General features: G+C 44.3%; 1 protein-coding gene across 7 annotated transcripts in view; it reads right to left on the reverse strand.

The window, feature by feature from the left end:
* LOC146380916 (receptor-type tyrosine-protein phosphatase mu-like) overlaps positions 1–12,507 on the reverse strand; it is a 212,951-nt gene that overhangs the window by 171,548 nt on the left and 28,896 nt on the right. For all 7 annotated transcript variants that reach the window (XM_084940255.1, XM_084940254.1, XM_084940251.1 and 4 more), the window contains exon 2: positions 5,046–5,159. In XM_084940255.1, coding sequence (XP_084796381.1) covers positions 5,046–5,159 — 114 coding nt within the window. The remainder of the gene's footprint in view (positions 1–5,045; positions 5,160–12,507) is intronic.

The raw sequence follows: 12,507 nt of genomic DNA on the forward strand, positions 1-12,507 counted from the left end.
AATATTTATTTTATTATTTTACATTTACAATTTTTTCCCTGGGGACCCTGTAACACCCCATTGAAGAGCCATAGGCAGGATCTCTTAAGATCTCACTGTTGGGTTTGTAAGGCCATGTTACTCCTAAATTTCTAAAGAGTTCAAAGAGAAGATATAAAACAAAGTTCTAAGCTAATCGACCTTAGTGTTCTCCTTTTTTAAAAAGAATCGATAAGAGAATCGAAAAAGAATCGGAATCGTGAAAATCTTATCAATACCCATTCCTAATCAGGACTGGACATTGCTGGGTTGTATTTATTATCCTTTATTTATACGGGTAAAAAGTCTCATTGAAATGTACACCTCATTTCCAAGAGAAAGCTGGTTAAACCCCAGACTCTGTTGGGTTCATATCTGGACCCCGTTGGGTTCAGGCCCAGACTCTGTTGGGTCCATATCTGGACCCCGTTGGGTTCAGGTCCAGACTCTGTTGGGTTCATATCCGGACTAGAGATGGCACGATACCACTTTTTTATGTCCGATACCGATACCGATATCATAAATTTGGATATCTGCCGATACCGATATGAATCCGATATAGTGTGTTTTTTAATCAATAAAACGTTTTTTTAATATCTTGCTGCATTTTGTATAAGTTTATACTCAAGTTTAAATAAATAACAACACTAAAGCTATTCTGTTATACCTGTATGTAAAAAATACACTGCGCCCAAAATATTTCATAGTTCAGCAACACTGATCAATCTAATAAACTTAAACCTACACCATCATCCCTATTCTGGTATTTTAAAGAGTACTTAGCAGAAATATTAAGCAACCTAACTAATAGGGTTGCAAGCTCCCAGCAAAAACAAATAGGGAACCACCCCCCACCCTCCACCTCATGATGCTTAATCGATGTAATCAAATTTAATTTGATGCAGTGTGGAAAAATGCACAGAAATAAATTATTTTTCAAGAATAATTAAATAGATTCAACATCTTTCTTCAACAGAACTGCAGACTGCACAGATGGTACTTTCCCAAAGGAAAAAATACTATAGCTTACTAGGGTATATTAGACTTAACAGTTACTATATACAGTAATGGACTTCTATATATTTTACATCAGATTAAAACTTTGGGTGTAAGAGTCAGATAATTATTTATTAAAAGCTCGACATTTTAAATGAGAATAAGAAAGAAAAGTATGTCTTTGTGCCCCCTTTTCCCTGTTCATGCCCTATCGGTCCCCCTGGCTAAACTTTGCTAGATCTGCCCCTGCACAGTTACCAGCCGTCAGCTACGTAGAAAAAGATCCTGGTGTAGAAAGTAATATTAAATAAATTCTAACAACAGCTTATCAAGCTTAATAGTGCTGCTGTTGTTAAGCCGCTGGTTTCCTCTTTCTGGTGAGAAGTGGGCCAAAAACAAAGAAGAGAGACGGACTCACGACAGAAAAGCCGATCAGCTGATCATTAAGCAGTTTCATGATTGAAGTAGCAGCAGGAGAGAGAGAGAGAGAGAGAGAGAGCGAGGGGCAGTCGCTCCATATATCGGTTGTTAAGCTTAACGCGGGAATGCTTTACAAACATTCAGAGATGAACTTACACACTTGCTTTACTTCTCTCTGGGAAAACTTCCTCAGAGATGAAATGCTGGATTGCTAGCAAGGCTACAAATACACACAGCCGCTCTATCACGTGATGCATACTGCTGCAACGTGCTACGGTTATGAGCCGAGTTACGCCGTGTAGCAAGTTTTGTGAGGTGCTTTTTTGATATTTAATGGATCGGATTACATTTTTTATTTCTCGCCAATATCCAATCCAGTAATTTGGGTCAGTATCGGACCGATACCGATACGTAATATCGGATTGGTCCATCTCTAATCCGGACCCCGTTGGGTTCAGGCCCAGACTCTGTTGGGTTCATATCCGGACCCCGTTGGGTTCAGGTCCAGACTCTGTTGGGTTCATATCCGGACCCCGTTGGGTTCAAGTCCAGACTCTGTTGGGTTCAAGCCTGTTTTCTCACAGCTCTGGAAACGCGCCCTGATATTCCTGTTGTCACTGTTGGCTGCAAGTCTGACTGACCCAGCTGTTAATAAACTGAGTAAACAGGTTGTAGAAATGGACCAGACTAACTGAACTGGCAACACTGAAAGGCTCTGAAGACTGTTATTTATGAACATCTGGTTTTCAACTTGACAAACTAGAAACAAACCTCAGGAACATCTTCCACTGCCTCAACTGCTTTCCCTGCAAAACTAATAATTACTGTACTGTTGGCTCACTGCACTCAGCTGCTTCAGCCGGTCTGTAAGGAAGCTAAATATACCCGTGATGTCATGGCATTACCAGCATCTGATCTGGTCTGGACTCGTTTATTTTTAGCTGACCAGACGTGCTAGTCACGTCTGGTCAGATTAGCAAAGTTGCTATCCAGGATCAGGTTAAATGATCTAAAAATCTCAGCTGGAACAGGCTGACGATGAGGAGGGGATGAAGTTTATCAGCTCGTTGTGAGCAGTAACAAACAGCTAACGACTGAGGAGTCAGAAAGAAATCAGAGCAAGAAACATAGTCAGTCCAGAGGCTGAGACAGTGTGTGTGTGTGTGTGTGTGTGTGTGTGTGTGTGTGTGTGTGTGTGTGTGTGCGTGCAGCAGGAAAGAGTATTAGGGAAGATTACTGTTGTTCACACTGACAGCAGAGAGCGAGCCGGCGCTACATGGCTCAGATTAGATTGAACTTGTACCATTTATAAGAACATTAAATGGAGCCTGCAATCACTGGTCAATCGATTCTTCGCTGCAGCTCTGTGTGTGTGTGTGTCTGCGGTATTAAACCAGACCACTTTCACTGGAGAATGCTGTCTGTGTGGATTTTTTCCTCCCACCAATATCACATGCAGAAGTCCCATTGATAAAGTGTCTGTTTTTAGAGTAAAGGCGGTGGAGCGACGCTGGTCCTCTGCAGCCTCGGACACAGACAGAAGAGAGGCATGCGCCCAAAGGCACCAGAACAAATATTAAGCACCGCCTGCCGTTGGCCTGAAACATTATATTTGATTTAAAGAATCAGATGTGAGCTGCTGAAATTGACAAACGAGCTGAGATCACTCCTGCATGTTACTGCTTTGTGTCTGTGCTTCCACGAAGCTCCACATGTTCCAGATGTTTTAGCACTGACTGTCTCCAGATCATTGAGGTTTATCAACAGCTTTAACAAAGGGCCACACTGCGGCTCTGAACTCTGACCCGATAACAGCCGTCTCTGCTTGAACCCATCACCTCCAAACAGAACCTCAGCTTCAGATTGGGGTGAAGCTGAGGTCGCAGCAGATGGCCCCGCCCCTCCCTGAGCCTGGTTCTGCCAGAGGTTTCTTCCTGTTAAAAGGGAGTTTTTCCTTCCCACTGTCGCCAAAGTGCTTGCTCATAGGGGGTCATATGATTGTTGGGTTTTTCTCTCTAGTATTATTGTAGAGTCTACTGTACAATATAAAGCACCTTGAGGAGACTGTTGTTGTGATTTGGCGCTGTATAAATAAAATTGAATTGAATAGATTGGTCAGTTTTTCCTCCGAAGCGAGCTCAGCTGGGAGAAGGCTGAGTTCGGTCTCTGCTGTGGAGGGTGTGTTAGATTTAATGCCCTGTCTCGTCCTGCTCACTGCTCCACACATCAGCCGGGAGGAGATCGAACCGAGGAGGAGGGTGTGTGTGTGTCCACTGGGAGAGAAGCTGTTTGCTCTCTGATTGCTTGGATTGGCTGCAATTAGTCACACACACACAGTGAAACACACAAAAACCCTCTTTTATTGGAAAAGAGTAAAGGTGACAAACTCTCCTCTCGCCTCCTCCTCCTCCACCTCCTCTATAACTCACATTAAACAGGACAGTAACCACCTCCTTTCTGTGTGTCCTCGGTCAGCCTGTCTCTCACGTGATTGGCTCTGTGATTTAAGAGTGCTGCATTCTCATTCGTCAGCAGGGTAACCTCTGTGAGCATGTGACAAATGGTGGCTCGCTCACACACACACACACACACACACACACACACAGTGGCAGGTCAATAGCAGACAAAAGGAAGGCTGCAGCAGCTTTTCCCTCAGTGCTGCCTTCAGGTGCTGCAGTGCTGTGTTTAAGGACCTGTACAATAGTTGATTATAGCGAGAACACTCCCTCTCTGTCTGGTTACGACCGCCGTCCTCGGCTGCTCGGGAGGACCGAGTTTAGCCTAACTGACCGTGTTACAGGTGTGTGGCACGCAGTGACAGGTAACGCCATTAGGCGTGCAGAGCATAAACATGCCATTTAAAGGGCGTTGGTGTGAAGCCCGTGTGTCTGACAAAGGGTTGGGGGCTTGGTTCTAGACCGACGCGGACACAGCTCGGTCTGGCGCTCTGTGATTGGATCAGGCTTGCACCTGGTTGATGCAGCCATTTCCCGTTTAGAGCGGCGTTCCTGCTTTCAGTAGTCCAGAGTTTGTTTTCAGACTCAAGCATCTCTACGAGCTGTTTAACGACATACCCAGAGGATTGCACCTCGTTGTAAACACTAAGTACTTATAAGCCTCGGCTCATCGAGGGCAGGATTGGTTAAATGAGCAACAGCAGAACCGGAGAGGCAAAGATATGCTGATGACCAATGTATGTGTGTCACGACACAAACGTACTTCAGGGTTTTTAAGAGTCAGAGGAAGACATGCATGCACCACCAAGACCCAGCTTCAGGAGACCCAGAAAGGCTCCCTGAGGAGCAATGTTCCCTCTAAGCTGAGCGCATGAGCAATCGCGCACTGCTGACATGGTGTCCCCACACAGAAAATCTGCGCTGCGCACAAAAAACAGCCTGAATTGGAATTAAAGTAAATACATGTATTTATTTTATTTCGTTTATTTTCTGCGCGTGGAGACGGTGTCAGCAGTGCGCAATTGCTCACGCGCTCAGCTTAGAGGGAATAGTGCTGAGGAGCACCCGGGGAACCTTTGAGCTGCAGGAGGACTGCAGGAGGACTGCAGGAGGACTGCGGGGCCCTGACGGTGCTTTCAGAAAGACAAACAGTACCTGCAGGGATCCAGGGGGTGGCCAATCGGTCTCGGGTGTCTCCCTGCTCCCAGTCAAAGTCATCTTCTTTGGACTGGACCAGCGTGCAGTCAGGAGACCGACCAGATAGACAAGCTGAAAAAGAGACAGACAGATGCTCAGTTACCTTAGGTGAAACCACAGACAGGATTAAGGAAAAACTGTTCCTGAAGGCCCCGGCTTTAAGGCTGTGGACGGGGTTCTCTGATCCATGAATGTCAGGGGAACTGTGGGCTTTGAGTGATTTCTTGGAACCATTTCCAAAGATTGTACAGCAGACAAAAAACACGTTTGGATTTTCTCGGATCCACAGAGGCTCAAATATCTATGGACAGCCCCACTGACGATGAGATAAACATTGGTCGGCGGCAGAAATCTGGCTGGATCTCACTCATATGAGCAGAGTTAGTGAGTTCATCACCTCCATCACAGCAAGTCCCACCTAAAGACTGAGACACGGAGATGCTGCATACTAATGGCACATTAATGCGATCACAGGATCGACTGCACTGTGTTTACAGAACCTCATCAATACGATCATTTCTTCTTCAGTGGTTTAGAAGTGAGGCTGTTATTACCCCCTCTCTCTATTTGGATGATATAAAATGAATCTTATGATTATTGTTATGAACTGTGGAAAATGAGAAGTAAAGAGTAAAACCTGCGATATGAACCCCACTCCATGCTTTAAATTAACTAGGTGAGCAGTCTACAGTCTGTGTTCTCTTGCTGTCTTCCAGCCGATGAAGAAACAGAAATTAGAGCTGGTGTAGAAACACTTCTGGATGCTTGGACACTGGAACTGATTTAAGGCTCGTGCAGTTCCTTCTTTCTCCACTGTTAATGCTTCAAACTGTCAGCACATCAGTTACCTGTGGGCCCTCATACATCAGCTGGAACGTTAACCACATATTTATTTCTTCAAGTCTCTTCCTCCCACATGATCCCCACAGCCCCCTACAGGACCCCCACAGCCCCCCATAGCTCCCAACAGCCCCCCACGGGACCCCCACAGGACTCTGTGTGTAGCATGTTGTTGAAATAATTACACAGAAAGTTTAATCAGCTCTGAAGACTCTGCTACTCACTGCTGCATCACTTTTATCAGGACATTTTTATTTATAGACTTTATTAGTATTTTTCTCCCATTATTTATTCCAGGTGTGGGTTTTTATACTTATTTATTGTGATCACATTATCAGCTCGTGTACTTTGTACCTACATGTGATGATGTATTCAGAGTAACTGGGTCACACGTGTTTGTACTGTGTTTAGTTCCATTACAGAAAGACTGCTGCCCGTTTGCCGTTCATTTACTGATGTACGAGACGCACCAACATCCTCAGAGCGAAGCAGGAAACCCGAATGCTCAACCAGTAATCAGCGAATCAATCACCTCATTGATTAATCGCTTCATTGATACAGACGTTCAAGTCGCACTTCCACCTTGTTTCTCGCTCGTCAGCAGAGAGCAGCTTGTAAACATATAATGTTCTTCAGAGTGAGACAGTTCCAGTTCATTACCATTTCCCAGCATGCTCTCTCTCTCTCACACACACACGAGGATAATAGATGGAAACCTCCTCCTTCCTCTGTGACTCAAAGATGTCTAAATCCTTCCATTCATGCCGACACACACGCACACACGCGCCTGTGTGTGAGGAGCCGTCATCTGAAAGCGTTGACATTAAATAGCGGGAAGGCTCATTTTCTTTCTTTGTAACAGAAGGCACATTAAACACACACACACACTCGTCCCGCTGGGCAGTGTTAGCTCATCAACAGATACCAGACACAATCTGTTTCATTTGCTTCTATCCATGTGCATCTATATAACAAACACACACACACAGTAAGCTCTCTCTCTCCAACAGAAAACCAATCTCATCTCATGATCGCCCAACACTGCGGAAAGAGAGGTGTGTGTGTGTGTGTGTGTGTGTGTGTGTGTGTGTGTGTGTGTGAGGCCGGACTATGACTCTGACGTGTGGTTTTAATGTTTCATGTCGACATCCTGCGCTTTATTCTACCAGAGCAGCTTTGCATGATTCAAAGTTCAGATTAATCCTTCTTTGTCTGATTGGCTGCCCCTCTCCTGGCTTTCACAGAAGCTGCTGCTGTGTGCGGCATCTGAACACACACTATACACCAGCTGACAAACAACATTTCTGAGTGACATGTTCTGATGCTCAATCATCCAGGTGAGGGAACAGAAAATCCCCCAGAATGTTGGTTCTGTTCACCTGGATGTCTTCAGTGGGAGGAACGTTTCATCATCATCATCATCATCATCAGGTGACTCCTGATGACTCCTGAGGAGAGACGGCATCCATCCCACTTTGGATGGAGCAGCTCTCATTTCTAGAAATATGGACAAATTTATTAAACCCCCCAAAATATGACTATCCAGAGTTGGGACCAGGAAGCAGAGCTGCAGTCTTACACGCCTCTCTGCAGCTTCTCTCCTCCTGCTACCCCCCCAAAAAACCCATCTCCATAGAGACTGTGTCAGCTCCCAAACAGACAAAAAACAAACTAAAAACCAGCAACAAACAATTTAAACATAAACAATCACAAAGAAAGAACAATACAGTATCCACATCTGAACCAAAGAGTAAAACAGTGAAATGTGGATTATTAAATATTAGGTCTCTCTCCTCCAAGTCTCTGTTAGTACATGACTTAATAATTGATCAACAAATCGATTTACTCTGCCTTACAGAAACCTGGTTGCAGCAGGATGATTATGTTAGTTTAAATGAATCAACACCCCCGAGTCATTCTAACTACCAGAAACCTCGAAGCACAGGCCGAGGGGGAGGTGTGGCAGCAATTTTTCACACCAGCCTATTAATCAACCAAAGACCCAGACAGACTTTTAATTCATTTGAAAGCCTGATGCTTAGCCTCGTCCACCCCAGCTGTAAAACTCAGAAACCAGTCTTACTTGTTATCATCTATCGTCCACCTGGGCCTTACACAGAGTTTCTGTCTGATTTCTCAGACTTTTTATCCGATTTAGTTCTCAGCTCAGATAAAATAATTATTGTGGGTGATTTTAACATCCATGTAGATGCTAAAAATGACAGCCTCAACATGGCATTTAATCTGTTATTAGACTCAATTGGCTTCTCTCAAAATGTAAAAGAACCCACCCACCACTTTAATCCCACTCTAGATCTTGTTTTAACATATGGCATAGAAACTGAACATTTAACAGTGTTTCCTGAAAACCCTCTCCTGTCTGATCATTTCCTGATAACATTTACATTTACAATAATTGATTACACAGCAGTGGAGAGTAGACTTTATCACAGTAGATGTCTTTCTGAAAGCACTGTAACTAAGTTTAAGAATATAATCCACCCACTGTTATCATCTTCAATGCTCATAGAGCAGAGCATGTCACAGCGAGTGAAGTAAGCTGTGTGGAGATAATGAAGAGGGATCCAAACACAGGCACTTGTAAAGGTGTGAAGGTGGTTTATTGAAAGTAAAGTACAAAATAGAAAAATGGCAAACTGGACTGCAGACTATCTGAACTGGGAACAACTAAATTACAAAACACGAACCAGGACACGAACATGAAGAAGGATGGGCGGAGGTAAGTGATGACGGACAGCAGGGAGAACACATGTATGAAACACGATGGATGCACAGACGGATCAACGACTACTACAGCAGAAGACACGACTTAAATACACTCAGAGAAACAGGGATATTACACACAGCTGGGAGTAATTAACGAGACGACACAAGGGAGGTAAACTGAACACACCCACATGAGACGCAGACCTTCACAATAAAACAGGAACAAGACAGCACTACACAAAGACGCAGACCAGACACAGAACTAAACCCACACAAAACATGAGAACACAAACCCTGTGAACAAAACCCTAAACCAGAACCACAGTAATATAATCTATCGTAAATAATAAAAACACCAGAGAACCCCAAAACACTCCATAATGCAAAAATAAACCCAAAACATAATAAACTTAAAATGCTGGGTCGAACCGACCCAGAACCGTGACAGAGCAGCTATCTGAACACTACTCCAACAGAGGTCGATCATCTTGTTAATAATTTTATCTCCTCACTACGTACGACTCTGGATACTGTAGCTCCTGTGAAAACTAAGGTCTCAAATCAGAAGTACCTGACTCCGTGGTATAATTCTCAAACACGTAGCCTAAAGCAGACGACTCGTAAGCTGGAGAGGAAATGGCGTGTCACAAATTTAGAGGATCATCATTTAGCCTGGAGAAATAGTTTGTTGCTTTATAAGAAAACCCTCCGCAAAGCCAGAACATCTTACTATTCATCACTGATTGAAGAAAATAAGAACAACCCCAGGTTTCTCTTCAGCACTGTAGCCAGGCTGACAAAGAGTCAGAGCTCTGTTGAGCCAACCATCCCTTTAACGTTAACTAGTAATGACTTCATGAACTTCTTCACAAATAAAATTTTTATCATTAGAGAAAAAATGACCAATAATCATCCCACAGATGTAATATTATCTACAGCTACTCTTAGTACCATTGATGTTAAGTTAGACTATTTTTCTCCAATTGATCTTTCTGAGTTAACTTCAATAATTACTTCCTCCAAACCATCAACGTGTCTTTTAGACCCCATTCCTACAAAACTGCTCAAAGAAGTCCTGCCATTAATTAATTCTTCGATCTTAAATATGATCAACCTATCTCTAATAATCAGCTATGTACCACAGGCCTTCAAGCTGGCTGTAGTTAAACCTTTACTCAAAAAGCATCTCTATACCCAGCAGTCTAAGCTAATTATAGGCCGATCTCCAACCTTCCTTTATATCAAACATCCTTGACAGAGTAGTTGTCAAACAGCTAACAGATCATCTGCAGAGGAATGGCTTATTTGAAGAGTTTCAGTCAGGTTTCAGAGCTCATCACAGCACAGAAACAGCTTTAGTGAAGGTTACAAATGATCTTCTTATGGCCTCTGACAGTGGACTCATCTCTGTGCTTGTCCTGCTAGACCTCAGTGCAGCGTTCGATACTGTTGACCATAATACCCTATTAGAGCGATTAGAACATGCTGCAGGTATTACAGGTACTGTGCTGCAGTGGTTTGTATCATATCTATCTAATAGACTCCAGTTTGTACATGTAAATGGAGAGTCCTCTTCACACACTGAGGTTAATTATGGAGTTCCACAGGGTTCAGTGCTAGGACCAATTCTGTTTACATTATACATGCTTCCCTTAGGCAGCATCATTAGAAGACATAGCATACATTTACACTGCTATGCAGATGACACCCAGCTCTATCTGTCCATGAAGCCAGATAACACACACCAATGAGTTAAACTGCAGGAATGTCTTAAAGACATAAAGACCTGGATGGCCGCTAACTTTCTGCTTCTTAATTCAGATCAAACTGAGGTTATTGTACTCGGCCCTGAAAATCTTAGAAATATGGTATCTAACCAGATTCTTACTCTGGATGGCATTACCTTGGCCTCCAGTAACACTGTGAGGAACCTTGGAGTCATTTTTGACCAGGACATGTCCTTCAACGCACATATTAAACAAATATGTAAGACTGTTTTCTTCCATTTGTGCAACATCTCTAAAGTTAGAAATATCCTGTCTCAGAGTGACGCTGAAAAACTAGTTCATGCATTTATTACTTCCAGGCTGGACGACTGTAATTCATTATTATCAGGAAGTCCTAAAAACTCCCTGAAAAGCCTTCAGTTAATCCAAAATGCTGCAGCAAGAGTCCTGACAGGGACTAGAAAGAGAGGGCAGATTTCTCCTGTTTTGGCTTCCCTTCATTGGCTTCCTGTTAAATCCAGAATTCAAAATCCTGCTCCTCACATACAAGGTCTTAAATAATCAGGCCCCATCTTATCTTAATGACCTTGTAGTACCATATCACCCTATTAGAGCACTTGGCTCTCACACTGCAGGCCTACTTGTTGTTCCTAGAGTATTTAAAAGTAGAATGGGAGGCAGAGCCTTCAGTTTTCAGGCCCCTCTTCTGTGGAACCAGCTTCCAGTTTGGATTCAGGAGACAGACACTATCTCTACTTTTAAGATTAGGCTTCAAACTTTCCTTTTTGCTAAAGCATATAGTTAGGGCTGGACCAGGTGACCCTGGATCCTCCCTTGGTTATGCTGCAATAGACGTAGGCTGCCGGGGATTCCCATGATGCATTGAGGTTTTCCTTTCCAGTCACCTTTCTCACTCACTATGTGTTAACAGACCTCTCTGCATTGAATCATACTTGTTATTAACCTCTGTCTCTCTTCCACAGCATGTCTTTATCCTGTCTTCCTTCTCTCAGCCCAACCGGTCGCAGCAGATAGCCGTTTGGATCTTTAGCCATCAGAATTGTTGTCTTAAGGCCCAGAAAGATGCCAAGCAGATTTATTTTACCAAGTGGATCATCATGGCCTTGCCATATTGGTCCATTTGATTGACCTTTATTATAATTATGTATTTATTTTATTTTCGGTTGCTACAAACGGGACAGACATGAATGGGGGATAGGACAGGGAGAAAGAATGAAAGAAAGAGAGGGAGAGAAAGAAAAACAGAGGGGAGAAGAGATGGTGAGAAAGGGGGGAAGAAAGAAAGAAAAACAAACAAAACACCTGGATCACCTGTATGGAGAAGAAAAAACAGAAGAGAAAGCAAACAAAAAAAGAGCAACATAATAAATACAGCACCATCACAATAAACTAGCTAGCAGTAGATAACAGTAGATACTAAATATTAAACGCTATTGTGCAGCACGCACGATAGCGCACAATGTGCTTTGAGGCAGCAGCCAAGAAAGGTGTAGTCCGCGTCTGTGAACACCCGTGTGTACACCTGTGTGCACACCTGTGTGGATCAGCATGCTTGTATTCCAAAGGTTTCTCCATGTAACGATCTGCTAGGGAGTGTGGGGAGCCATAGCCCCGTCCACCAGGGTACGAAGCAGGTATGGAGGAGATCCAGGCCCCAGATATCCAGAGGCCCCAGAGTACAAGGACCCGAGGAGGGCCACCAAAAGGGGGGGAACTGTGCCACCCTCCTGGGAAGAGCTGAGTAGAGCCCCAAACGAGAGGTCACCCAGCAGCTATGGAGCAGAGGCCAGAGGGGGTTGCAGTGGCGTGCCCGCGGGCTTTGCCGGCAGCCAGCTGTGCCAGAGAGGACCGAGCTTCAGGCCCAGAGGCCAGAGGCCTGAGGGCATCCCACCCCCCGGAAGGGGCCTAGCCGGGCCACAGGTGCCAGGCCCCGCCAATCGGCCACCAGGAGTGAGCCGGTACATACATGAGCGCCCAGCCCCAGTCGACAAGAACCACCAACACACCAACGTCTGAGGGCATCAGCCACCGGCAGGGAGTGTGGTGAGGGGAGATAGGCCTCCGTACTTTGGAGGGCCTCAGATGTACCTAGAGAGGTTGAGTCT

This window comes from Perissodus microlepis, chromosome 9 (assembly GCF_051167445.1).
Source record: "Perissodus microlepis isolate ML-2025 ecotype Zambia chromosome 9, ASM5116744v1, whole genome shotgun sequence".
Taxonomy (NCBI): domain Eukaryota; kingdom Metazoa; phylum Chordata; class Actinopteri; order Cichliformes; family Cichlidae; genus Perissodus; species Perissodus microlepis.